Raw genomic sequence first — 27,808 nt, 5'->3', positions numbered from 1 at the left:
AATAAAGTTCTTAAAAACAAAAAGGAAAGCCTCCATAGCCACAGAAAACATTATACAAATGTTTCCACAGGCTGAGCAGTAGGCTACTTATCAAAAACGATGGAACTGATATTCACGTGTGAAATCAGTGGAGTTCCCCTTTAAACGGAGCTTCAGCAGACAATCTTTTATTTCCCCATTTGTCCGAAGTGGACTTGGAGCGACAGCAGAGGTTATTTGACAGATGTACACTGATAAGTCGGTGCATATCTCATGCAACTATTGCAGGTGCACATTCAAAGTGAAAATGGCAGAAGGAGTAAACCCAACTGCGCTCTCCTGTGTAAAAGCTCTCACAGCTTTTGTTGAAAATGGAAAAGCTCTGCTGGACCTCGCCGAAAAGGACAGCAAAGAAGGTAGGCAGCATTTTGTGTGGCCAGACAAGTGCACATAAAAATAGACATGCAGACACCGTGTTCTGCAGTTGGCAGACGATTTATAGTCGTACCCTGCGTAAGGGTAGCAGGAGGCCTGTCAATCATTAGACTTAAAGAATGAACCCTAACAGACTGTTACATGCTAACTTTATGCACTTTATCTCTCACAGGCTCTTTCCAGGAATTCATCAGACAGAAAATCCGCATTGAGCAAAAACAGTCACTGCTGGGCCTGATTGAAGCTGCTGCCGGCTTGTACAGAAGGTTCAGGCAGTTTCCACAGTCTATAAACAGCCTGTACTTGTAAAAGCTACTGTAAAAACACATTTTAAAAAAGTTTTATGAAGCACGTAGCGTCACAGATTCAGCATTGTTCTTATATATGAACAAATTAGATGCTTACTTTGATTTTTTTTTTATTATTTCACAGTCTGTCTGTTAAGAGGAAAAAGGATGCAGAGGACCTATGGACAAAAAACAATCAGTAAGATCTACTTCTTAATGAAGTCCTCACCTCAGAGCTTTGCACCCAAAACTACCAAACTACATTTGACACAAGTGAGGAACAGACGAATGACTGTTATCTAGATATTGCATCAACAATATCCACCTTAAACCTTTATTTTTAGGGCTTTCAATTATATTTATATTTATATTTATTATATTTATATGTCTAAATGGGATAAAAATTCACTCCAGCCACCAAAAGTGCTGTAACTGACGGCCTGATGAAGAAAAAAAGAAATCTGCTGAGAGAATTTTGCAATAGTAAACCTCCTCTCACAGGTCAAAGTCACAGGCCCAATAAACTATAACAACCCTAAAAACTTTATTGCATTACATTTCCAGTTGTGCAGCCTTGCAGGATGCTGTGCAAGACTTTCAGCAGCTCGCAGTGAGTTGTTTAAATTTAAAAAAAATCTCAAAAAGTATTCTCCACAGCGCTATCGCATGTACTTTTTTCTATTCTTACCGAGTGTGTCCAATGCAACACAGCTGCAGTGGGATTCCTTTCTACAACGTTTGGATGATGAGTTGCAACTTAGTGCTAAAACACTGACTGAGGACAATCAATCAAGACGTATTCCACCAGACACACCGCTCATCGATGCCAAGACAGGAGAGTGAGTTTGATTCCTTTCTTTTTACACAACCACTCTTGTCAATAAACATCACAAATTATCTGACTAAATACATATATCAAAACTTCTGTGTTGGCATTTTCTATTTTGCACTTTAGCATTTCAGAGTTTCTGTGTGTTTCTCAGAACAGTGACACTGCAGAAATATCTTGGGAAAGGTAAAAAGATCCTGCTGGTGTTAATCCGTCAGTTCTCCTGCCTGCTCTGCCGTCTCCATCTTAAAGATCTGGAGAAGAGTCAGGTATCAAAATTTCAGCTCATATTTTGTTTTTTTACAGGAAATTATGTTTATATGTAGTGAAAGCATGATGATGTACACTTGACCTTATCTTAATGCTCCGTTTTCTGTTTTCTCTCCTTTATTGTAAAAGTGCTCATGACTATACCAGCTGTTGAATTTAATTATCAGTTTGGAGTATTCTCCTCTGGTTAAATGTTTGTTCTGTTACGTGCTCTAAGTTCATTATTAATTCTGAGTGAATTATTTCTCTTAACTGACTTTAGATCTCAGCATAATCACAGAGCAAAAACTGGACAGCCTCCAGTCTTTTTCCTCCTGTGGCTGACAGAAAACCTCTCAGTGATGAAGCAAATGAATCTGACCGAATTAAGCGCAGTATTATTCTCAGAAATAACCACAATCACCTCAGACCGCAATCCTGAAAATCAGCATCTTTGAACCGTTTGAAATGCTGTTTAAAATGCTGTAAAGGGCATAGCTGCCTTTGGATGTAAAAAATTACATAATTTTGCAGAGATCCCTGGATGCACACTCTGTGGAAGTGGTGATTGTTTCATTTGGCTGTCGGGAGGGAGCTTCACACTGGCTACAGGAGACAGGCTGTCGGTACGACATGCTGTTGGACCCTGATAGAAAGGTCAGGAGTCAACACCATGCAACAGAAATGCAGAATACCGCTACAAGTTTCATACTTTGACTGATGAACCTTGTGTTGGGTATTGCAGATATACACTGCGTTCGGCCTGCAGGCATCTCTGAAGAAAGTATTAAACTTCAGTAACATGCTGCTCTATGCTGAGTATGTGGCGGATAATATGGAGTTTCCAAGAGAACTCCCATCAATACAAGACGACATGTTTCAGGTAAAATGTTGCTGTGTTGAGGATATTTGAGGCGGCAGCAGCAGAACTTGTTGTGTCCTTGTGCAAGGCATCCAAAGTCCGAATTCTCCAGTGAAGCTTCTCACTTCACAAAAATACAATAATTAAAATATATAATATATATAAAATAATAATTAAATACTTGTCTATTCATCAGCTGGGTTTTTAACAGAAAATATTAAGGTTTTGTACATGTTTTTGTTGATTTTGTTTCACCTATACTTTCCAGCTGGGAGGCGACTTTGTTTTGGACGAACATGGGAGGGTGCTGTTCTCTCACCGCTGCCAGAGTCCAATAGACCGACCGACAGTGGAGGACATTTTATCTGCGCAGTGAAGATTAAACTCCTTCATACACAACATTGACTAATTAAAGAAATACAGAAGCAGGTGACGTTGGCTGATAAATTTCTTGTACCAAGTTTAGAATAAGAGTGACTGTTAAGCAGAGTTCGTAAATCCTGAATCGTAATGCAACATGTTCTTTTAGAGGGTTTACAATCACAGATAAATACGTCCAATAAACTATTACTGTACAATTAACAACCTTTTACTTTAACAAAACTGATTGAGATCATTTTGTAATCAAACAAATTCTGTTATTCTGTATATTCTCTTGCTGTAGGCTTATACTGTAATTCTTTAGCTGAGTAAATTATTTCAGCTCAGGTCAGAGTGGTGTGTTACCTGCCTCTATTCGCCACATACAGTATATGGAAAAATAATAGGAACACATGACAAATTTAATGCTATCCCATGGAAAACCCTTGCAACCAAAAATCTTATCTCTGTATAGCTCATTGAGGGGTTGGGACTGCGGTTTGTGATGTTGTTGTACTGGTCTTTCTCTGTTCAATCCCAACAGCACACAATATTTGCAAATTTTCAAAAGTAGAAAAGACTGCACTAACATGCTGTACTTTGAGATTAGATAAAATTGAGCTTTAGTCATACAGAAGGACATTTTAATGCCCAAGATTCTTGGTATTCAAATGAAAATAAATATATGCATTTAGCATAAATATACTATATAGAATAGATGAGTAGAATAAAATTAAAGCCTAAAAAAAATATAAAATAAAGGGAGATGCAAAATACAAATGTATGGTTCACCACATGAATGCCATCCCTGGAAGTTACTGGTTACTATCCAATCAGTATACAGTAATATAAGACTGAGATAAATTAAACATACACAAAGGTAGCTGAACATAATACTCTCATGTGATTTATATGCTAAGTATCTTACAAAAGGCTCTACCTGAAGACTCTAGTCTAATCTTAAACTTGAATAATATGTTGTGAGAGCACATGTGATGACTGTGACTCTGTATGAGGTTCTTGGAGTGAGGCCAGATGTTACGAGGACAATACGTGCTGCTGGTTATGAAACTAAAAGATATTCTGTGTATGGTTCAACATTCAATGACAAGCACAGAATATATCACGCTGCTCAAGGTCAACCAAAGACAATTAGATGAGTCAATTTCTCAGAAAACCATGTAAGAGAAAGGTTGTGTAAGCAGTTAACCCAGAGAAAGAGATTGCATCATTCATGGTAAATATATTTAGGTTTGAAAAAGGAGAACTCACTAACCTGGATTATAGTATATCTTGTTTCTGTGAAATGCTCCATTTTTGGTTAATGTTCACATTATGCTACGTTCTAACTACCTATGCATTTCACAGGCTAATCTGGGTCTGTTGCCCAGAGAAATCATTGCGGTTTGCCTCAGATAAACTGGAACATGCAGAGCAATTTAAGACCATGTTTTTCATGTGTCGATTACTTTACAGATGTTTCATTCATCATTGTAGTGAACAAAACTGTTTCAATTACTGATTAGAAAATAAAGGATGATGAAAGGTTAAGGGATCATCAAAGTTATTTGAGGGCAACATGAATGTTTGCACCAAACTTTATGGCAATAGCTGTCTAGATATTTCACGCAAAACCACAAATATCAACCTCATGGTGCTGCTAGAGGATAAATTATGGAATCACCAAATTCATTAGGGTTCATCCCCTGGGCACCACAAATGTCTCTTGCAATGGCAAAGGCAATTCAACCAATATTTGTCAGAGTATTTCACTAAAAAGCCAAAAGTGCCAACCTGCTGGTGCCACGACAGGAAAGTCAAGGGTTCAAATCAATAAGATTAATGGTCTTAAAATTGCCCCTGATAAAAGCAAAGAAAAAGTTGGTAAACAAACTGTTTCCCTGATTGGAATGTGGATGGTGCAGGAACAAAAGGCTAAGGGCCTGGGATTTTGCAGAGAGGGGCCATAAACTGCAGTTTGGTAACGCTGCACTTTTAATGGTCAGAGAAGGCTTGCAAAATTCCTTGAAAAGATGACCAGTAAACTGAAGAGTGAGAAAGAATGAGGGACTTTGATCAACACTGAGGCCCCACTGATCTCTTTAAAGACGCGTCTCTTCTTAGACATTCTCAGATTGGAGCTGCTTTAACAGACTCAGGATCTTATTTCAGACATTAAACAATCAGCAGAGATGGCAAATGTAGACAAACTCATCAACCACATAGGAGACTTTGGACCTTTCCAGAAAAAGATTGTTACACTTGGGTCATTTCCATTAGTAATTTTTGCTTTTGTATTTGTCGGGGTTGTTTTCTTAGCGCACACTCCGGATCACTGGTGTTGGAGCCCTGGGTCTGAGCACCTCCGGGAGGAATGTGGCTGGACGGAGGCCGAGGTGCGTGAAGTCACTGTCCCCCACTCTGAACAGTCAGGATCCTTCAGCCACTGTGAGAGGTTTGATGTGGACTGGAGCAAAAACCAAAACAAATGCAATGAACTTAACTGGCTGTTGACTTCCAATGCAACTGAGCTGGTGCCTTGTGATGGCAGATGGGTGTTTGATGAAAGCCACAGCACTATTGTTTCTGAGGTAGGTATATTTTCTTTCTACCTGGCAGCATGAACAGTGATCCCATAACTCATTACTTAGGAGGAAACTCACTGTACTACATAAATCACAAGTAATAATCATGTGATGTTGTGCAACTCTATTTACACAAACCAAGCTGCCCTAGAACTAGAAACAACTCAGGCAAGCTTTGTTTAGAGATATTTTAGATGATTGCTCCCTTTTCCTCCTGGGTGTAAACTTCAAACTTCAGCTTCCTTTTCAAAATTTTTCATTTCAGTTTTCTGGATCCTTAATTGTGTTATTTATTTCTGTCAAAAACATAATTATAAAAACCACTAATAGTTCTGTTAATTTTAGTTTTGGATGAAATGTTTTTTAAATCTTCCTTCTCCTAGTTCTCACTGGTCTGTGAGAAATCCTGGCTCGCTGATCTGAATCAAGTTTTCCTGGCATGTGGATTTTTTGTTGGGGCTTTCGTCACTGGCTACCTGGCTGACAGGTTTGTGTTGCAGCAATCCATTTCAGTCGTTTTCTTTTCACAATATCCACCGACAAGCATGTAAGTACTGAATCAGTTGTAACAGTAATAAATACTGTTTGGTCTTTTCACAGGTTTGGTAGAAAGCCATGTTTGATTGCATCAATGCTTGGCCTTGGTATCTCAGGTGTAGGGGTGATGCTGTCGCCATGGTACCTGCTGCTGCTCATCTTTAGATTTTTACAAGGGTTTTTTGGAAAGGGAGCATGGACAGCCACCTATGTACTTGGTATGTACAAACACTGGACCTCTAATTAAGCTTGGCTACATATTTGATCCTGCTTATTAATGATCATATTGTCCTCCACATATTTTGGCTTTAACCTGCATCTGTCAATCATCTGTGCTTTGACAAATATATATATAAAAGTGTATTCCTTAACTTATTATCTTTTTTGATGTAGTGATCGAGTTCTTTGGATCAGACAACAGGAAATTCGTTTCCATGGCGAGTCGGACTTTCTACTCTACTGGCATGTGCATCCTGCCTGGCCTGGCTTACTTCCTGTCTTCCTGGAGGACTCTGCAGCTGGTCATGAGCGTGCCCTGCTTTCTGTTCATCTCATACCACTGGTAAGAATACAGTATATGGTTTGCCTCATATAAGCCAGTCTTATTCATCTTTATAGTAGTTCTGATGTAGCTACTGAATCCACAACAAATGTGTGCTTGTTTTTTTTAAAGGCTTGTTCCTGAATCTCCACGCTGGCTGTTTTCACAAAAAAGAACTACAGAGGCCATGAGAGTTACTGCTGACATTGCAAAATGCAATGGGAGATCTTTACCACATAATATTCAAGAGGTATGTCAATATTTTGAAAGATCGTGTATTCTGATTTTGTCTTGGTTTACCTTGGGAGCTGTGATTTGCCGATGCAAATGTAAATCTGGAAATATGATTTACCACCTCTGATTAACCATTCAATATAATATTTTTCAGATAATTCTTTTGGAGGAAAAGAAAGATGTAAATCCTGTATCGGTTATGGATTTGTTTAGGACACCAACTATAAGAAAAAACACACTAATTTTAATTTACGCCTGGTAAGTCAGTTCTTGTGATTTTATATTGAGTTGTTTACCACTACATAATATTATAAAATACCATATCTATGGTTCTTGGAGGATGTGTTGGCAATTTCAAAAAATAAATTTAACTCGATATTCCTCTGCTCTCATCCAGGTTTACCAGCACTGTCGTGTTTCAAGGCCTGGTCCTGCGGCTTGGGATCACAGGAGACAACCTCTTCTTAGATTTTTTCATTTCGGCTGTGGTGGAGCTTCCAACCGGCCTCATCTTCTACCTGCTGGTCGACAGAGTCGGTCGACGCTCCCTCATGGCCATCTCCAACTTCACTGCTGGCATTGCCTGTCTCATAATTCCCTTTGTCTCCATGGGTAAGTACAGCTGATAGTGCATGTGGATTCAGTTGAAGAGCTGAAAAAACGGTGTGATGATTGAAGAATTGTTGGTAATGACAATCCCTCAATTCGTAAAGGGATGATGCTTCTACTTGGGCTTTTGTTCTTCTGTCTTACAGATTTTGCCTGGTTGAAAAAGTCGATTGCAATCATCGGCAGGCTTGCTGTTGCCATTGGATTTGAGACTGTGAACTTTGCAAACACAGAGATGTATCCGACACCTCTGAGGTGTGAAAACACTGAGTGTTGGTAGATATGGATTTGTTTTTTTATGAGCTGCGAAAGATGATAAACAAGCTGCATTTGACGTGCACATCAGACTAACAAGAACATAAGCTGACGAAAAGATGAAAAGTGCCTGCCAGTGCAAAAATTTTAAGTGAATGTTCAAATCCAAGTGAAAAACACAGCTTCTTTGTAGAACATGCCTGAACTCATTTAAGCAGAAAAGACAGAAACTGTTTTAGGTAACAAACATCTGTGCCTACCTAGGGACATTTTCACTTCCACAATTCAAGCACATATTTGTTGTTTTACTAGGTAAATTAGAAGCAGTTTTCACTGTATAAAATGAATCAATTACCATACACTAATTAAGAAGATACCCTTTGTATCTTTAAAATCTTTTTAAAATCCGGTTGGCAATGTTGGTCTGTCAGTTGGTTGGTCAAACAACTATTAGATGGATTGCCATGAAACTTTGTACAGACATTGAAGCTTCTCACACATATCTTAATGACGTGTTGATCCCCTGACCTTTCCTCTACTGCCACATTTGTGGTTTTGTGTTTTAACAACTACTGGATGAACTGCAATGATGTGTGCTGCACACATTCATATTACCGCCAGGAGCAATTGTATACACTTGGGTGATCCCTCAATTTTCCTTTCTTTGAGCAAATGTTTGCATGCCAACAAACCAAATTAAGATGCTGAACATTGTGAGCAGTATACCTGCACAGCATCAGCATGTTCAACATGGCTGACGTAAGCATTTAGCTGAAAGCACCACTGTACCGAAGTACAGCTAGTACAGTAAGGTCGTCATTGTGAATAAGAATTTGTTCTTAGTTTCTTGCCTGGTAAAATAAAGGTTAAATTAAAAAAATTAAAAAAATTAAAAAAAGCAAATTGAAGAAACATTCTGTATATCTTATTTGATTATGACTATCTACTTTCAATTCCTCACAGAAATTTGGGTGTGTCAGTGTGTTCATCGGCCAGTGACCTCGGAGCAATTGCAGCCCCATTCTTGCTCTACAGACTGGCCAGCATCTGGCAGGAGCTGCCTCTTTTTCTTTACGGTAGATTTTACTCTTCCTTTTCATGTCGCCATGTTCTTAGCCCTCTAAAATGATATATAGGGAGAATTCAATTTAAGGTATCTTTTGCCATTTAATGTTAAATTTGTTTCAGGTGTGATGTCAATACTGTACAGTGGATTGGTGACAATGTTACCTGAAATGAGTGGAGTCGCCCTGCCAGAGACCATAGAGGATGTAGAGAATCTAAATGGGTAAATGGATTTCATAATAAATACATTAGATTTATTTATGTTTTTCATCATGAACTGACGTTCTTATCCAGAGCACATTATAATGAATGCAACACTAACAACAACCTAAAAACTTTAAATTCACGTGTTGCCAATATTATGAGAAACCAATAATAAGCAGTGTTAAGAAGACAACTAATAACTGTTTTTCAAGAATGTTTTACAATAAAAGACAGTACTAAATAATATTAATAAATACATGAAGCAGAAAAAGCGTTTTTGACAACAGGAAAAAGGTGTTAAGAGGGGAGAAAGATAGCAGGGAAGGTGTGAGAAAAGGTGACAGTCAGTGATGTCTGGGAAATAAGAATATCTAGATTTATGATAAGGAGGTGCAGAGGAAATGTTGATGCTTTAATCATTAATGTTCTTTTCTTGTGTACTTGTTTTTTCTGACAGGAGGAAAGACAAGTCAAAGAATGCAGAGGGAAACGACTTGATTATATGATTGATGCCATGAAGAGCTGCAACATCACTGAATTATTTTCTATATTTGTGCGGTGTTTACAATATACATGATGTCTCACTGTAGTCTGCTCATTAGATGTACAGCCAGGGAACAGTCCTATGAAATGTACTGCAGTGGTTGTTATTGCAGACTTGTGTTACATTTGATATTCAGAGGACTTTAAAGGTGTTAACTAGATTATTGCACTGTGAGGGGATGCAACACAGGAGGCCTTTGAAAATTAAATGAAGAGAGGATCCAAATCTATGCAACCTCACACCTCAACAATATTAATTTGTGCAAATTATGTTTTTTTATATTAAGATTGAGGACCTTGCATCCCCTTGCGGTATGGAATTTTGGGTGGTGATACTTAAAAATTACATAAAAGTCTCAGATGATTGCGTTACAGATGTTATTGTAAAGGAGCAGAAATATTTTTTTTGTTGTTGTGCATTTGTCTGTCACAGGAGGATTTGTCAAAAACTTGATAAGTGATTTAAATAAGACTGGTAGGAATATCAAATAGCGCCACCAGGTGGCCATTTATAAAACACTTTACACACACTTACAAACATTTACAGGCTCATTTCTTGTCAACGAATCCCATGAAAAGACCAAAACCAACGATTAGGTGATCCTACTAACAAGTATCTTCTGTGTGACCAAAGCTTGATATAGCTTAGCCCTGTGACATAGAGCTCCACCATTGTTCAAAAACTATTAAAAACACATTGTGACACTGGCACTGAGTGACATGTTCTATCATTTTTGATAAACATGGGCAATGTAGATTATTCTGAGTTAGTCTCACATAAGAGTCATCTTGATGCTGTTAATACTTGCTAGTGCAACTGAAAATAGTCCCCAACAAATGCTCTATTTATTCCTGTTCGAGTAATGTTTACTAAACACTACAGTGTAAGTTTTACGTGGGATCAAATGGAATTGGGGCTGAGTGCCACAGAAAGAATAGGGGGAGTCCAAAACTATTGAAAGAGAAACTGAAGGCTGGGTTGTGAGACAAGACCTTCTGAAGCAGCATACTCATCACTTAACATGTTGTTGGTTTTGGTCTTCTCATGGGTTTTGTTAGATAATAATATTGAATATTCTCAACTGTAAGGAACAAAAGCAAAATAACTTTTTTCTTGAGTTTTTGATTACTGTTTTAAAATCCCTAACCTGTATTTTTATAAAAGAGTTCTTTCTTAAACATAAATGCAAATAAACAGAATTATACTGATGGACTGTAGCCTTGAACCTATTTGTAAAATGTATCATCATGAACTGAAAGTATGTTTTTCCTTAAAATGCATCTTCTTTGCATTTTCCAGCATCCAGACAACAATACCCTTGATTGTTCAGTTTTTTATGATGTACTGTATATCTAATTGAGGGGTTGGTTTTGTTAAGTCTTTTGTTCCATTGTAGGTTTACCCAGAAAGCTTCAGAGCAGCCAACAAAAGCTGCCCCACATACATAGTGCTGACTGAATGGGAAGACATGTTACCATAAATTGTGTTGAAAATCACTGGTATGCATGAGAAGTAGGATTCCCTCAAGCGTAAATATCCATGTCGCTGCGAAAAGGAGGATGGAAATCTCTCATGGCGACTGTGGAAACGTCTCTGAGACTACTGAACACTCTCAAAATCACATGACAACTTCTGGAGCATGGTTAGAATATATTATAAATCGAAATACATGTAAATAGTTGCACCAGCAAACGCTAGTGGGAAATCAAAACATGCACTTTTGTTGATGGAAATGATAACAAAGAGAAAATTACGATAAATTTGGTCGACTATAAAGATAGCAATCACTTGCCGGTGATGGATATATGATTAGGAAACTGTTTGCCTCACATAACAAAGATCCACTGACCCGTTAAATGAGGTCAGAGGGGTCCGGGGGCTTCGAAAGGGGATGTGGATGTGAGGATGAAGTAGGCAATTATGTTTAAGAACTCACTGCTCAGTATAATGAGTTTATAACTAATGGGGAATAAATTAAAGAAGGGGTGGGGCCTTAATAGATACAATACGCAAGACAGAAAAGAACTTCTCAGTCACAGGATTTTTTTATCCTCTCTGTCGTTTTCTGGAGAAAATCTACAGGAGCCTGTCAGATATAAACTTTGAGGTTAATTGGTGAAAAATGCCAGAGGAGGAAGACCGAGAGAAATTAGCCAAAGTCATCAGACAGTGGAACAACAACAGACTGGACCTGTTTGAAATAAGCCAACCTGATGAGGTGAGTCGCCTGCAAGCATCAGAATGCTTCCATACACCACAAAGTTTAGTTTGGATTAAAGTTTCAGTCTCTGCACAACTGTCAGACAGTTTTAGATCTACCTTAAGAGCTTTTAGAGCTGTTTTGTTAACAGTAGCTGTAATGTACTTATGTAGAGCTGCAACATTTCTTCTCATTGTTGATTAATCTGCTGATTATTTTTTCGTTTTTTCATTTTATCTATAAAATGTAAGAAAATATATATAAAAAAAAAACTCCAATCACAAGTTGCAGTTTTGCCTGACCAACAGTCCAAAAGGTATTCGGTTTACTATGATCAAAAACAGAAAAGCTGCAAATCTTGCAATTTGAAAAGCTGGAACAAGTTTTTACTTGAAAATTTCCTGAAATTAATAATTGATTGTCAAAATAGTCATTAGTTGGGTAACTAATTTGTTAATTAATTAATTAATTGATTGCAGATGATGACAAAACACTGCATAGATCAATCAAGACAAAAGTGGTGGTTTATATGATAATGAGCATAATGGTTAGTTGCAGCCCTATACAGAAAACAATGTCATCAGTTTGGACAGTATGGAGTTATAATTATGCAAAGTCATGGACAGATTTAGAGTATATGCAACTGAGAGTAGTAATAGAAATACAACAATAGTAGAAATACTACTACGCTAGTAATTTACAGTGGTGGTCAGCGTTAAAGTGTTAGGCACAGCTGTACAACCTTGATACGATTCTGATCTGATTTAAAGTTCATTTTGTTGTGACCATACATTGTAGGGACCTAAAATGATTTGACCTGGTGATGAAACATTCTGTACATTTAGTTTTAGCTCATGCTTTACTGTGTCACACTTACAATCCTTTGCCCCTCTGTTCCTCTGTGTTCGGTCTTATTACTTGTCTGTTTCCTGTTCAGCAAACAGCAAATTTCATGAAATGCATTCTCTCTCATGATATTGATTATGGGGCTGCAACTAAGTATTATATTCATAATAATTTTCTGGTATCATTTAAGAATCTTACAACACTACATTGAGAAGGGGACATTTTCACTTTTTAAATTTAAATCCAAAGCAGCATTTTATAAATGGAAGACTGGCCTTTATTTATATATATATATATATTCTCAAAGTCTGTTCAACAATATTGTCTCAGTACAATTAACAGAATGAAGATGAACATGAAAAGAACAGAAACCACAGGACACACTAAAAAACAAACCGTTTTCTGTTTCCTGGCAGAACCAGGAGTTTCACGGCGTGATGCGCTTCTACTTTGAGGATCATGTTGAAGGAAATGTGGCCACAAAATGCCTGCGTGTTTGCAGCAACTCCTCAACTCATGAGATCATTGAAACTCTCTCAGAGAAATTCAGGCCTGATATGAAAATGCTGACTACTAGTTATTCCCTGTATGAGATCCAAGCCAAGAAGGGTAAGCATTGAATTACAGAGGGTAATTGCAGTTAGACTGAGTCCGGCTCCGTCTTTGCCTATTTGGGATTGTGTAGCGCAGTGGATAAATTGTCACACTAAATCAGTGGTTCTCAAACCTTTTCTGGCATGGCCCCTTTCAGAAGGCAAAAAAAGTTCACAAACCCCCACCACACCACACAAATGTTTTACTGCTACTGTCATTAATGTGGATATTTAATCTTTGGGTTTTGGACTTTTCTCGAACAAAACAAGACATCATCTTTGGATATGGAAAGATTTGATGGGTATTTTTCAATTTTTTTTTGACAAAATGATTAATTGCAAAATAATGAGCAAATTAAATGATAATAGTTGCAATCTGAATATCTTCTGGTGTTTAACTGCTGTTCAGACAGAACAAAACATTGAGGATTTCATGTGGAACGTTTGTTTGAAACGGACCGAAAAATTAATCAAAAGTCTATTTGGCAGATTAATCGATAACTAAAATAACTAAAATAATTAATTTTAGCTTTCTATACAATTCTGTATTACTGTACAACATGCTGTAATGCCCATAGTTCCCTGCTCATTTAGGCTGTTTATGTGATTTCTCTTGGTCCAGCTGTTCCATAAACCGTTGAGGTTTATACTCTGACTAGTTTTCTTTGTTTCATATGTGGATTAAGAACGCAAACTGGACCTGGATGAGAGACCTTTGATTGTACAATTAAACTGGAACTCAGAAAACAGAGAAGGACGTTTTGTGCTCAAGAAAGACAAGGAGAGTTTCCAGGTATCCTAAATCTCAACCTATTCTACTTATTGCATTAATTAACCAGTTGTATCTAGATTATGATTTAATTGTATGATATACTAGTCTGTCGTTCTTTCCTTAACTCACACACCATCTCATATTTGTGCTTTTTTTATGTGTTGAACAATAAAGGAAAACTGTCATGAGAAGGAGAAAGGAGGTATGATCCAAAACTTCAAGAGGACACTGTCAAGAAAAGAAAAGAAGACAGAGAAGAGCAAAACTAAAGCTGCTGACAAGGTTTCAGTAGATGAGAACGGGTAAAATATTTCATTGTTCACTATGAATATTTATTTTTCAGACTACTGGCCCCAGGCCCACTGTACCTAACTATCAGAAAAACATCCTGCCCTTTAAATCCAATATCCAGGTCAACTGAAAAGCCACTGAACAACAGCATTTATGGGCCTCACCATGAAACAAAACATTGCACAGACAACAAAAAGCACCAGAGTCAGGCAGCCCCGGGTGAGTAATCTGCAAATTGTTCAAAAATAGAAATTATAATGGACAGTTAAGTCTAGTGCATGAGCAATGTACTAACCATGCATACAATACAGGCATATTTCACTTCCAATCAATAAGAACTATATTTTACCACATAATCAGGATGGCTGCAAATCAGGTTTTTATATTCCTCATATGATTTCTCTTTGCAAAACTACAGGAGAAAAGCTCTCAGGAAATCTTCATCCTGATTTTTCAGATCAACCTGGATTACCATTTGGGATTAAATTATGTGACAACTGTGAGTATAAAATAAAAAGGTTTCCTTCCACAGTGCTATTTTCTAGTTTAATAATGCTCAAATTGGTCACTCACTGCCCTTCCTTCTCATATTGTCCTCCTGCCCCCTGCTGGTGTCTTTTACATTTCAGCTGAGGAGGCCTTCCTGTCTGCAGTCATAAATTACACCAACACCTCCACAGTTCATTTCAAGCTCTCACCTGCATACATTCTCTATGCCGTGGGACGCTTTGCTCTGCAGCGCCATTACAGGCAAGGCTTTCCACCCTCAAGACGAACACACAGTGTAACCTCAATCACGAACAAAATGGTGGCCATGACAGGGAAGGTCATCCAGGCAAGTCAAAGAAACCACTTATTTACATTTGTTACATTTGCACAGATAAGACTGAATAACAGTTTATTGGAAAACTAAATACCAGATGTTCTGAGTTTAAATGACATCACTGCTATATTTGTCCTTCAGAGGCAGCAGACCATCGCTGGGGCTCTCGCCTTCTGGATAGCCAACTCCTCTGAGCTGCTAAATTTCTTGAAGCATGATAAAGACCTATGCCCGCTCACACAGCAAAGTCAGCTGGATCTCTCCCACCTGGTGCACAAAGCCTACAGGTAAATCAGCAGACCTGCAGCCTGAGTCAGAGTTTTACTGCAGCATATACTCAACAGCTCATCTAAGACCAAAGCCTTCTTCCTCCCATCAAACAGGTCACTGTGCAACAAAAGTGTAATCAGAAGTGTAGCTAAAATCATATGTGACCTTGCTCAACTCACTCTCCACCATCTCAAGATTTTGCCCTTTTCAAAGGCCACTGCAAGTCTCTATCCACCAGTTTTGGTGGATACATACTTAAAAATAGGTTCTTTCCCACTGCAAGAGCAACCCTGAACTCCTAAATCCCAACCATACAGTATACACATGCACTTCAGCACTGCTCTGCTATTGCAACATGCTTTTTTCCCACCTTGTGAATATGATAGCAATGATGAATATTTGACAGAATGAGCAATAAGATGACGATTCCTCAGGCTTTAGGGAACGTGGATCACTTCCTTCAATGTTTTATGATATTTTTCAGACCTAACAACTCAACCCAACAAAGATAAATCGATCAATAATCAAAATAATAATTTTCCGCCCCAGAATACATCTCTCTATGTATTCTCCCAACCTAGGTAGTGTGGTGATCGTTAGCTTAAGGCTATGTTTTTATGTGTGTTTTATTCTCCCAAGTTGCCTGCTACAGTGTCTACAAAATGAGTTAACGAAGCACTTGCCAATTTTTTTGATTGATCCTGAGCAACACGGACCCCTGCCAGCTGGTATAGGTAACATTTATTAATTTAATACTAAGACAATAATTATTTCACCCAGTACACCATGTAGTTCAACACTCTTTGAAGAGCTGCAGTGCTGCAAGACATAGCCTTAGCACTTCTGTCCTGCTTGTTACAGAGCTGGTGCTGAACACCTTAATGAACACCATGTCTCTCTTACGACGCTGTCGGGTCAACCCTGCCCTCACCATCCAGCTCTTCTCCCAGCTCTTCCACTTCATCAGCACCTGGCTCTTCAACCAGCTCATGAGCCCAGAGGCCAACACTCCAGGCCTGCGCTCCCACTACTGGGGAGCAGCTCTCCGCCAGAGGCTCACCGCCATTGAAGCCTGGGCAGAGAGGCAGGGCCTGGAGCTGGCTGCTGACTGCCACCTAGGACACATCATCCAGGTTGGTCCCTCCCTGCACTACATGTCTGGATATTGGTAAAAACAAGGCTTAGACTGACCTTTTAGGAAATATCAGATCGGTTTCTGCAACCACAAAAACAGCATTAAACCTGAATCAGATGTTATTTTCTTTGCACATTTTCTATTTCTTTGTTCAGTAACGTTAAGTTTGAGTAATGGGAACACTACATCACTGTAAATCGATGCAAGAGCATTTCATTATACTTTAAACTGTGTTTTAGAGCATTTCCACTGAAGCAAGACAGCATTTGGAGGAAATGCTGTCTTCCCTTTATGTTTTGGGCTGCATACTGTTGGTCAAATATTATGACATTCAATATGAGCTTCTTTATAACACAATTACTTTATAAATTTGTTCATGCTTTTCAGTGTTTATCTCAGGTTTTACTGAGTGTCTGACCATATATTTGATATTTCAGTTAGTACAAAATGTTAAAATACTGTTGCCTGGCTGTTTCTAGGCAACCGCACTCCTGACCATGAATAAGTACTCAATGGAAAACGCGAAGGACATCCATAATACCAGTTTCAAATTGAACTCACTGCAGCTGCAGACGTTGCTCGCAGGCTACCTCTACGCAAACAATGAGCCTCACATCCCCCCTGTGAGTACTTTGGGTGTGTTCCTCCACTACTTTTATGCTTCTGTTTTTTTTCCTGTTTGCAACTAAAAATGTGATGTTGCTTTTGAGTGAAATCCTTGCAAGAGATTTTTGATATCAAAAGGAATCATCTGAAGAAATTAAAGTACTACTACTAATCGGATCTCAGTCGCCAATTCATGTGGACAGGCAGGACACAGTGTTGATATGATACACATATGGTACATAGCAAATGACCACTATATAGATATAACCTTAAGTTTTACAATGCATGTGGCCAAGTGTAGCAGTAGCCTCAACCACAGAACAGAAGCTCAGCAGTATAGATTTAATAATATGAATAATTAACAATGACGAATATGATGATGAATAATATATGAAGAACAGTAAAGCGAGTTGTCACATTACCCGATTGCTTCTGAGTGAAATATTTCTCTAATACTTTGCTGAATATGAGGTGTGTGAAAAAATTTTTAATGTGACTACCTATCCCCTGGGTGACAAAAGCCAAATCAAGTTTTCCATTAGGCTATTATTACAGGACATTAATTTTGTAAATGGCCATGACAGAATTCATTTACAATATTATTCTCAATTAGAGCCTTGGTTTGCAATAAGCCAGTAGCAAACTCCTCCTAAACAACAGCAACAACCTAACTGGAAATATGGTACAAACTCAGTTCAGCCACTAAGATTCAAACAAACATTAATATTTCATCACCATAACTATCAAATAACATGAAAGCATCACAATGCATGTGCCAAAAAAAGTCTGACTTTGTCTCATTCTCATCTATATTGAGAGACAGGTTAATAGGCTGGTTAACAACATTAACTGTTTTGGATGTGGCACCTCCTTGCTTCACTTTGTACAGCACTAAAAAATGTGTTACAATATTCAGACACAATACAGTGTTTGTAATTATACTGTGTCCTACAAAAACAACCGAGAAGTGAGGAAGTTGTTAGGGTGAGGAAATACTTAGGTTAAAAATATTTTTATCTCAGCAGACAGAATATATGTTTTTATGCAATTGTTTGCAAGAGTGTTTTAGGATTGGAAAAATACCTTTTTAAAACAGCTGTTTTTTTCCAATACTAATGGATGCTATCTGTGACTCTAATGTAGCTAGCTAACTACTAACGTTAATAGATTGTAGAGGCACAAACTCGTATTAAGACAACAAAACTAATACAAATTGAATTTTGAAAAAAGAGTCCAGCCACTACAAGAAATTACTTTGCAGGTAGTACCAATGCAAATACTTCACATAAGTAGATGAAAGCAGTATAAAAGCACAAATAAAACAGCCACAAAATACAGCAAGAGAGCGTTAGTCGAGTAGCTGTGTTAGCCAAACACACAAACAACAACTGACCTTAGCCAAAACTGACAGCAGGAATCAACAAACACTTAGCTTGTTGAAGAATGAAGAGACGCAGTCGTCGTCACAGGCTGTTGACAGCAGGTTAGAAAACTCTACCTTGAGGCAGCTAAACATTTGTGGCACCTGATGTACTGTTAGCTACTTAGCAGCTAACGCGAACCAACGAAAACAGTCTGGGACATCGGTAGTAGCAGTGGGCGTGGCTTTGTCAATTTAAATATCCCGCCTTTACTGAAAAACGGCTAAGTTCGTTACTGTTTGAATTACCATGAGTACTGATTAGAAAGTAACAAGAAATAAAAGATTATCTGAAATAAACATTGGTACAACAGTAACGCTCTCAAAAATACTACTACTCAAAAAGCCTGAACCTGAAGAAACGTTAGAACATTACTGTCCGAAATATTATGCTGAGGAGGATACTGAACCTTAGAGAAATTAAGTTCAAATTTGATTTATTTGAGCTTTTACAAAGAAGTTCTGGAGATAAGTGTGATCTGTTTTTGTGTTTATGGATTTATCAGTCCTATAATCTTTATGTTGCATGCTTTGTTAGATTAGTAAAGTAGTGAAACTAAAGTGTACACTGTAAGCATTACTGCAACTAAATTGCTAGCTATATGTGGAGTTGAAACCCAAAAATATGAATATAGCAAATGGGAACTGCTTCAACTGCTGTTACCATGACAGCTATTACTGCTGTTACCATGACGACACCAACTAATTCCAGTCATTATAACAGCTTCTTCCTCTGCCAGTGGTTAAAGAAGTATTTAGATCTTTACTGAAGTCACTAAAAGCATTACAAATCATGCACTCAAAATCTTACTTCATTAAAAGTATATAAGAATTATCAACAATCTGTCTCCACTGACAGAGTTCAGGGTCATCTGCAGGGTCTGCAGGGAGGTCTTCAGCACTGCTCAGGGTCACAGCAGGCAGATTGGAGCCTTGTCACAGAATGACAAATGTCAATCTATATACTAGAACGACCTTTTCCTGAAATATTTCCGCTGTCTGATCCACTTGTCGTCCTCGCTGCAGGATTTGATCGATGCTGTAGTGACGGCTGCTCAGGCCTCAGCAGACAACCTGATTCGGAGTGAAGGACGGGACATCCAGCTGGAGGAGAGCCTTGACCTCCACCTCCCCTTCCTGCTGCCAGAGGGAGGATACTCTTGTGACACTGTGAGAGGGATCCCTCCAGGGTTTAGGGAGTTTTTGGAGCCAATTTGCCGAAAAGGTATGGGACACTGAATATTCTTTCATATTTTTAAAAAAATGTCAAAATCCGAAAATCATATCCCAGGGCTGTATTGTAAAGATAAGATAAACACACCTAGAATAGGTTATTTGTCAGGTATTTGTACTGGATGAAATCTTTCTCTTCCAGGACTCTGCTCTTTAACATCCCAGCCAAACTCCAAAGGTGACTGGACCGTATATTTCACTGAGTCTACACCCTCTGTACAGAGCACGTACTTGGTAAATACTCAGTGTCCCAGATGTGTTGACATAGAATTTAATTTCAAGATAAAATCAAGCATTTATGCAGCAGTCATACGTTTAATTCTTTTTCTTCAGAAAGCAGCACACAGAGAGCCAGAGATTGTGACTATCACACTGAACAAACCTCTCAACAGCGGTATGGGGATCAGCATCGTGGCTGCCAAGGTGACTACCTCAAATTTGACTAAACATTTTTTCCCTAATTGTGATGTGCTCACTAACTGGAACTATTCAAACACAGAAACTATCTGCTAGATGTCTCAGCTAATTAACACCCTCCCTCTTGTTTTGCCACAGGGAGCACGGCAGGGTAACCTTGGGATTTATATCAAATCTATTGTCAGGGGAGGACCAGCTGAAATGGTGAGATCTCACATTTTTAATTCAGCTTAACTTGACGTGTGAATAGAAAACACAGCAGAATCATTTGAATGAAACTATACAAGGAAAGCTTGAAATAAATCTTGTGTGTCTCTACTGTGTGCAGAATGGCAGGTTAACAGCTGGGGACCAGCTGCTCAGTGTGGATGGTCGAAGCCTGGTCGGCCTAAGCCAAGAAAGGTAGCTACATAACAGTGTGTTTTTGTGAGATGGTCCCCATAGTTTTTAAATGAAAGACAGGCTGTGTTGCTAACAGTTTAATAAGACAATGGAATGGATGTTGACTTTATTCATTTTGTATTGATTTAGGGCAGCAACTATCATGGTGCAAACCGGCCCTGTTGTGACCTTACAGGTTGAAAAGTTTGCAGCGAGCTACCACGGCCTGGAGGCTCTGCTGAGCGAACCAGGTCCAGAGAGGACTGCAAGTAAGAACCAAGTAAACATAAAACTATTTTTTATTTCACTATCTGTCCTTTGTGACCTAATTAAGACTTCTCATTTTCTTGCTTCACAAGGTGATAAAAGCAATGCTGAAGAGCTAAAGAGCGGTAAAGAGCTCATGCTGTACAGTGTGGTGGACACTGGTCCCTCAGAACAGCTCCACGGAAGCAGCAAAAGGAAGAAAGAGCAGATAATGCAGAGAAACAGGCAGCTTTATCGGTCCAACCCCAACATGACCAGTGGGTGCACTTCTATTTTGATCACTTATTGCTCCCAGGCACATACAGTAAATGCCTTAATGTGAAATATTTTTAATGCTTGAGGGTGAGTCATAAGAACAACTCCTGTGTGTTTATTTTTTCTCCTTATTTCAGCAGACCTTTGCCTGGAGGATGGAGACGAACCTGTTGACCCTGTTGTGAGAGGGAGCAACATCGCTGCTGTTTCAAGTATCAACCTTTGCACTGATGTGAGATATTTGTTAGTTAGTAGACCTTATTTTTTCAACCTTTGTGGTAAAGGCTACACAATTACTAGAAATATAATCAGGAACTTTTATTGACAATGACAAAAGTGATTTTAATCTGAAAATTGGGAAAATCTCATATTTCTTTACAGTTTCTCCACATTTTCATTTAAAATGCTTGTATTATTACTTTATTTGCCCTGGGCTTATATAGGCATTCCCACAATAGTTTGAATATCTGTTAAAATAATTTTTTTTTCCCACCCAATTTCTTGGCCACATTAGAAAACTGTGTGAGCTTAACACCCAAACTGGAGGGAAATATTGAATAGTAACAAAAATCTGCAGCTTTTGAATGAATTTATGACACAAAAAACACTTTTTTTGTCTTCTATTCAGACATTTCACAGGGAATACTTGACACTTCCTACCCCTAAATCCCAGGACAAGAACGTATCTGAATCCAGTCGACAACAGCAAACACTGAAAGTGTCTCTTAGACCTTTGGATGGACAGAGCTCCAATAAGAAGACCTTAATGGTAAATCTTGACATTCTTCAGGCTCTAAAAATGTCATATATCATCATATGTTGTATTAGCTGAACAGGAAACAAAGGAAAATTGACTTAGTGTTCATGAAGTGATAAGTAGAACTAGGTTAATATTACTAAAACCTTTGTATTTACTCCTCTAGCGTCAAGCACGCTCACAGGAAAACTTGTGTATGGATGGTGGAGGCCCCCTGCTGGACAAAAGGCAGAACACGTGGGAGCAGCAGGAGCGGAGTGCAAATCAAACCATGAACCACTATTCATCTTTCCCAATTCGCTCCAGTGTTTCTATTCACGACATCCTCTCTGATAACACTTCTCCCAAAAAACGACAGCAGGGCGCTCTCACAAGTGGCGCCGGTGTCTGGAGAGCCCCGTTTTCACAACATCCAACACCTACGCCTTCGGTTCAGCCCATACGTATAGACATCCCTGTAACCAGAGCAGTGAACACACAGTCAAATCCTCCTCTCATCACCTTCCAGAGTTCGTCTTTGCTGTCAATGAAGATGAGCCAAACTCTTAAAGTAAATGGACATGAACAAAACCAAGCTAACCATATTTATGCATGCCCCATTTCTGCAATGAAGAAGCTACCTCAGCCCTCGCTTTCATCACAGCAGCAACAACAACCCAGCATATTCAGGGGTCACGCAGTAAAACCCCAAGTAAGCATCACTCCAACAAAACATGTTTCCTTCCAAGAGCCTCCCACTCAACAGAAGCAGCGAACGGGCCCTATGAAGCAGACAGACCCCCAGGAGCTGTCTGACCCATGGAGGAGGGAGGCCCAGGAGAAGCTGGAGAAGCAGCAGAGGCTTCAGGCGGTGGAGCTCCTGGAGCAGGAGGTGCAGGAGCTCCAGGCTAAAGTGCAGCGCTCTGCGGTGGAGAACGACCGACTCCGAAAACTCAGCCTGGAGTGGCAGTTTCAGAAGAGGCTGAAGGAGATTCAGCAGAGAGGAGAGGATGAGGATGAGGAGGAAGATGAGGAGTTGGACATGATGGTGACGATACAGCAGCTGGAGACGAGAGCACAGGTGACACACACGTCACAGGTCTCAGCTACAGGGAAAATCCACACTAAAATATCTTCTTACTTCATTTTGTTGTGCATGTCAATTTTGAAGTGCCCAGAGGTTTTGTGGGAAATGTAGGCAGATTAGCCAGGTTAAAGGAAAGTGTATGAAACATTTAATACCTTAATAACTTCTAGAAATAAACATAACATATGGAGATACATAACACAGAGACACAGAGATTCCCCTAACACTGCGACCAAACATATGGTGAGATTTTATTTATCATATAGCATTATGGTTTAACCTGTTAAAACATGTTTATAATGTCTTGGGACAGTGGTAGTTCACATGACACAGGTTAAACTAAAACACAACTTGTAAATTACTACTCCATGATCATAGTGTATTATAGTGTTTTAAATGTTTCTACTTTCTCTGGTTACACTCTATAAGATCAGTATTTGAATCAGATCAGGTTATTTCTGTGACTACAGGCTAAATATCTTTAGATCAGTGGATCTCCATGTATCAGCAAGCGACAAAAGTAACTCACCAGCGTGTACTTAGGTGATATTTAAAAAGCCATAATAACCTAAATCTGATCCCCCCCCCCCCATCTTTAGAGCAAAAGAAGCTCTGGAGGAAACGTCAACAGCCAACTGAAAGAGTCGGAAAAGCAGACAGGAAATCATCTCTCCCGAGAGGAAGACAACACGGAGACAGGTCATTTTTCACTTGTGAATAAAAAATAACGTCATATTTTGCAGTCACTTTCATAAAAGAGGCAGTCCTCATCAAACATATATTTTCTTTATTTTCAATTGCAACATTTCTGTGTCTGGCAGGTCAGAGACCAACCGGACTGACTGAAGACGCTCACAACATGGCATCAGAAGAGTGAGTTTATATTTTTTGGCAATTGAAGAGAAACATTAAAATTAAATAAAATCTAACACAGGGCTATTTATGGAGCATTTCTATTCATGATGACTTAATGAAACAAATGTATATGCACAGCTGTGTAGCATCACAGCAGGATTATTACATTAGCCTATTCTGCTTCTTAAATTTCTTTCTCTCCACTTTACAAGGGTTTGAAAAGAAAATCCCTGAGTAAAATAAATCTGCAGATGACACTATGTGCTGTTTGTGTCCCATATATGTAATAAAATTCAAGTATTTCTTCTCATATCATTGTTTACTTGCAGAAACCAGGAGGAGAAAATCAAGAGACCAACGGCTCCTGAAAAGCTCACATTCAAGGAGCGTCAGCGTCTCTTTTCCCTGGCGTCCAGTGCGTAAATGAGGGTTGAAGCTGTGTAAACAGAAACCTCAGAAGAAGAGCATGTCTATATAAAGAAAAGTAATAATGTGCTGGCTAAACAGTATATAGTACCATTTAAAAGGGCAGTGTGTGTATGTATTAACTGCAGAAATGTTTGTCGTAGTTAAATGTCACAAGGGCATATGGTAATTTCAACATTTGAGTTCATTGTTGTTGTCCGGGACTTTCAGTGGTTTGATCTGATTTGTATTTTCTTATTCCTACATAATAAAGTATTAATTTAGGAGAATAACTGAGGCACCTCGTCCCATCATTTTGTACTTATTAACTGTAATAATCATGGCTACATCTGCTTCCTAACAGATGCAAACGTGTTACTTTAAAGTTACTTGGTGCGCTGATAAAACTGCACCACTGCTTTCTCTTGTTCATGAGTTTCGATCGAGCCTCGCCTCAGTGTGCGGATCTCATTGATGGCGTCGATGCCTGAAATCTTCCTCGTCTTCACCAGGTAGCAGGCCAGCATGGTCCCAGTTCTCCCATGGCCATGCATGCAGTGCACTGCCACACCCTGAAGAGGAACAATACAATATTTACTTTGGTTAATCAGCTGTAACCATGCACACACCCTGCATTAGTTTCTGTTACGAGACAGGAAATTACACTTTATTTTTACAAGCTGAAACAGTTGAATGATTAGTCCGTCATCAAGGAAATTAAATGTCAAAAATTTAGATCAAGTAGTTGCTGATGTTACTTTTTTCTAGCAAACAATACCAACTACTCAAATCACCATCCACATATTTGATTCAGCGTAGGTTTTATAAAATATTTTCTTATTCCTCCATAATAAATTATTAATTTAGGAGTATAACTGAGGCACTTCTCCCTATTGTTTTTGTACTTATTAACTATATTAATCACTGCTACATCTGCTTCCTAACCGATGCAAAAGTGTCACTAAATTCCCCCTGTAAATGTAACTTGGTGTGCTGATATAACTGCACCACTGCTTTCTCTTGTTCGTGAGTTGTGATCAAAACTATTTTACTTGGCATAGCGTTGACACCGGACGCAACCTGAGCTCGGGGGAGCTGGGGATCGAACCGCCAACCCCGGGGTCTGCGGTCAACCTGCAGGCCAACATGGTGTGCAATTCTATACACTGACAAAGTCTGTTACAACCTTTTCGCTTTCTGATTCATGCTCTTTGGAGAAACTGCAAGGTTGTGAAAGGCAGTTTTTCCCTTCCACTATCTCATGGGCTCAACTAAGCTCGATGCCAAATGTTTAACGTTACAGAACTGTAGCTTGTGAGCCAGCGTACGATACTATACTTGACTCTGGAGAGTCCTTTAAGTACTTAGGGATGGAAGCATAACCATCCATCACATCACAATCTATCACGTGTCCGAGATCTTACCTCCCCCTTGGAGTTGGCCTCTTCAACGACAGAGAGGAATCTATCGATCTGACTCGGTGAAGGAGGAGTGAAGTCAGCTATCTTGATGTGGTGCAGCTGTAACTCCGGGCACGAGTCATGGTAAGGTGGTTTTCTCTCACACAGGCAAACCAGGTGTTTGATACCGTTGTCCAGCAGGTACTGGTATTCAGATGTCATCCTTGGCAGTGCCAGTCCGGCCAGTTTGTCTGGCTCGACCCAGGAGAAATTGTGTGGAGGGGTCGATGTCATGATTGTAAAACTGAGGAGAGACAGACAGAGTCATGTCAAGTTTATTTGCATGCACCACTGATGTGCTTTATTAAACCATTTAATAAAGCAGTGAAAACTTGCAATGAAAATATGCATCAAACACTCTCGGATTTAAAAATGAGGGATAAGTCCATTAACATAGTACTATTGTTATGCACGTTAATACAAGAGTGGCCCGGTGAGACATGCTGCAAATATGTTTTTACCTGGCTTTGGCAAGTAGAAGCAAGTATTTCAGCAAATATTACCTTTTCAACAAGTTGACTGATTCGGGTGAAGCGGTTGTCGAGCCTGTGAGAAAGTACACAAAGTAAACAACAGGAGTGGGACACTTTAAAACAGCTATTTGCTTAGCCGACATTAGCATACTGGCTGGTCCAGATAGTCCAGTGTCTTACTGAGGGATTAGTTTAATAGTACATGTTTAAACAGAATAAGACACAGACCTGATGTGGAAATACACCCACCAGACTCCACCTAGTTTTACAGAAAGATCATAAGAACAAGGCAAGAGCGTAGCAGGTAGTTTAACTACTATGTCAAGAAACTAATTCAGAGCCGCTTACAGCTAACTAGCTAACAGCTAGTGTCATATACATACCAGCTCGTTGCTAAAGCGAAGACATTCACTGTTAATCAATAGTCAGACGGTAACAAGTTTGTTTCAAAGCTCTGTCTCTCCCGCAAACCACCTGCAAAGTTACTTGCGGGTTTTCTTTGTGAAGAGTGAGTGTTCCGCTACTTGTCGAGCCGGTGCTATCTAGCTAACCATCGAGCTAATTCTCCAAGTTAACTGAGACAAACCTTCCGTTCGCTCCCTACAGTAACAGTAGCTTCAAGTACATTATACAACCGAGGATATCTGAAGTCTGTTGCAATGCTAGGTGTGGTAGTGCAGGAGTTAATCTTACCAGCCGGTTCAACGGCGTGGAAAACAGCTGTCACTGTAACTCAGTTTTGAAAGGCTAGGTGAGATAATGAGACCAGCAGCCGTTATCATTTCATATATTTATATATATATATATATATATATATATATATATATATATATATATATATATATATATATATATATATATATATATCCATTAGAAAGAATCTGTGCTTTAACGTCTCCATCGCCATTTGAACCGTAGAAGTTCTTTACTATGTCACTATACGACCATAAAACAGACATTAAACTACAATTTTAACAAAATATATGGCAGAATTTAATAGTGAATTTTATAAAATCCGAGGGCACCGTGAAGCTACATGTCAGGATGGCCGAGCGGTCTAAGGCGCTGCGTTCAGGTCGCAGTCTCCTCTGGAGGCGTGGGTTCGAATCCCACTTCTGACAATAACTTTTTTTTTTTTCTTCTTCACTGACGCTGCCGAAGTTGAAAAGTGGCTGTAGCGGTACATGCGGATCTATATCGGTACATGTTATATACAGTTTCCTTCACGGCACGCGCCGCTTGAAAGCACTAGGCCACTGTCAGAAAAGGTTTTAGTTTCTCTAAATCGTTCTGTTGTTGGGTTATGTGCAATGCTTTTGAAATGACAGTAAAGTCATTTTTTTTAATTCTCATTCTGATTCTGACCCTGAGCTAACATAGTCTGACATTAGCCCAACCACCGCAGCCAGTCTGATTAATCCATAACAGAAAACTTCAGCCACCCAACCAAACCATATGTGAATTATTTTTGGCATGAAATGCATGAAAAGTGACTAGTGGAAATAGAAGAATTATTTCCGCTCTTCTTTCATATACTGTAGGGTAGTTTAATGTATAAATACCAAAGTCATATTTTCTAAATCTTTATATTTTACTCGTCATGTTTATTTTGTTGTTAAGTAGTACATCTTTGTGAAAATGTATTGATGTAGTATTTTTGGTTTAGCATTTATTTTTGCTTTATAAGATTATTTGCTTAGATTATTTA

General features: G+C 38.9%; 4 protein-coding genes and 1 non-coding gene across 12 annotated transcripts; 4 read left to right on the top strand and 1 right to left on the bottom strand.

The window, feature by feature from the left end:
- Nucleotides 1-202: 202 nt before the first annotated feature.
- LOC130180015 (uncharacterized) lies at nucleotides 203-3,074 on the top strand. The gene is made up of 9 exons (XM_056393280.1): nucleotides 203-395; nucleotides 587-680; nucleotides 847-900; nucleotides 1,266-1,311; nucleotides 1,413-1,540; nucleotides 1,685-1,799; nucleotides 2,314-2,436; nucleotides 2,525-2,662; nucleotides 2,910-3,074. Exons 1-9 carry the CDS (start codon nucleotides 224-226, stop codon nucleotides 3,015-3,017), a joined length of 978 nt encoding a protein of 325 aa, XP_056249255.1. The 5' UTR covers nucleotides 203-223; the 3' UTR covers nucleotides 3,018-3,074.
- A 153-nt stretch (nucleotides 3,075-3,227) lies between these two features.
- slc22a3 (solute carrier family 22 member 3) lies at nucleotides 3,228-10,785 on the top strand. The gene is made up of 11 exons (XM_056393276.1): nucleotides 3,228-5,592; nucleotides 5,970-6,073; nucleotides 6,187-6,341; nucleotides 6,517-6,685; nucleotides 6,797-6,914; nucleotides 7,053-7,156; nucleotides 7,296-7,510; nucleotides 7,654-7,762; nucleotides 8,726-8,838; nucleotides 8,951-9,050; nucleotides 9,489-10,785. The coding sequence occupies exons 1-11, from the start codon at nucleotides 5,194-5,196 to the stop codon at nucleotides 9,535-9,537; spliced, it is 1,635 nt and encodes a 544-aa protein (XP_056249251.1). The 5' UTR covers nucleotides 3,228-5,193; the 3' UTR covers nucleotides 9,538-10,785.
- Nucleotides 10,786-11,697: 912 nt separating this feature from the next.
- On the top strand, nucleotides 11,698-23,784 carry LOC130180366 (afadin). The gene is made up of 21 exons (XM_056393865.1): nucleotides 11,698-11,793; nucleotides 13,038-13,230; nucleotides 13,901-14,007; nucleotides 14,161-14,288; nucleotides 14,869-15,112; nucleotides 15,242-15,387; nucleotides 16,010-16,104; nucleotides 16,232-16,503; nucleotides 16,985-17,128; nucleotides 19,558-19,756; nucleotides 19,907-19,998; nucleotides 20,098-20,187; nucleotides 20,320-20,385; nucleotides 20,510-20,583; nucleotides 20,713-20,831; nucleotides 20,922-21,086; nucleotides 21,222-21,316; nucleotides 21,713-21,853; nucleotides 22,008-22,901; nucleotides 23,507-23,606; nucleotides 23,729-23,784. The coding sequence occupies exons 1-21, from the start codon at nucleotides 11,698-11,700 to the stop codon at nucleotides 23,782-23,784; spliced, it is 3,516 nt and encodes a 1,171-aa protein (XP_056249840.1).
- dusp23b (dual specificity phosphatase 23b) lies at nucleotides 23,678-26,878 on the bottom strand. 8 transcript variants are annotated; one of them, XM_056393286.1, is made up of 5 exons: nucleotides 26,794-26,868; nucleotides 26,329-26,359; nucleotides 26,131-26,173; nucleotides 25,592-25,871; nucleotides 23,678-24,739 (listed from the first exon to the last, which is right to left on the bottom strand). In XM_056393286.1, the coding sequence occupies exons 4-5, from the start codon at nucleotides 25,859-25,861 to the stop codon at nucleotides 24,554-24,556; spliced, it is 456 nt and encodes a 151-aa protein (XP_056249261.1). In that variant the 5' UTR covers nucleotides 25,862-25,871; nucleotides 26,131-26,173; nucleotides 26,329-26,359; nucleotides 26,794-26,868; the 3' UTR covers nucleotides 23,678-24,553. The 8 variants fall into 8 exon arrangements, with proteins under 8 accessions (XP_056249261.1, XP_056249260.1, XP_056249263.1 ...); XM_056393285.1 differs by lacking the exon at nucleotides 26,794-26,868 and adding an exon at nucleotides 26,484-26,674; XM_056393288.1 differs by lacking the exon at nucleotides 26,794-26,868 and adding an exon at nucleotides 26,575-26,664.
- Nucleotides 26,879-27,138: 260 nt separating this feature from the next.
- trnal-cag (transfer RNA leucine (anticodon CAG)) lies at nucleotides 27,139-27,221 on the top strand. The gene has a single exon. It is a non-coding gene; the product is annotated as a tRNA-Leu (tRNA).
- The last annotated feature ends 587 nt before the right edge of the window (nucleotides 27,222-27,808 follow it).

Source organism: Seriola aureovittata, chromosome 13 (assembly GCF_021018895.1).
Source record: "Seriola aureovittata isolate HTS-2021-v1 ecotype China chromosome 13, ASM2101889v1, whole genome shotgun sequence".
NCBI lineage: Eukaryota > Metazoa > Chordata > Actinopteri > Carangiformes > Carangidae > Seriola > Seriola aureovittata.
This window is presented reverse-complemented; position numbering and strand designations above follow the sequence as displayed.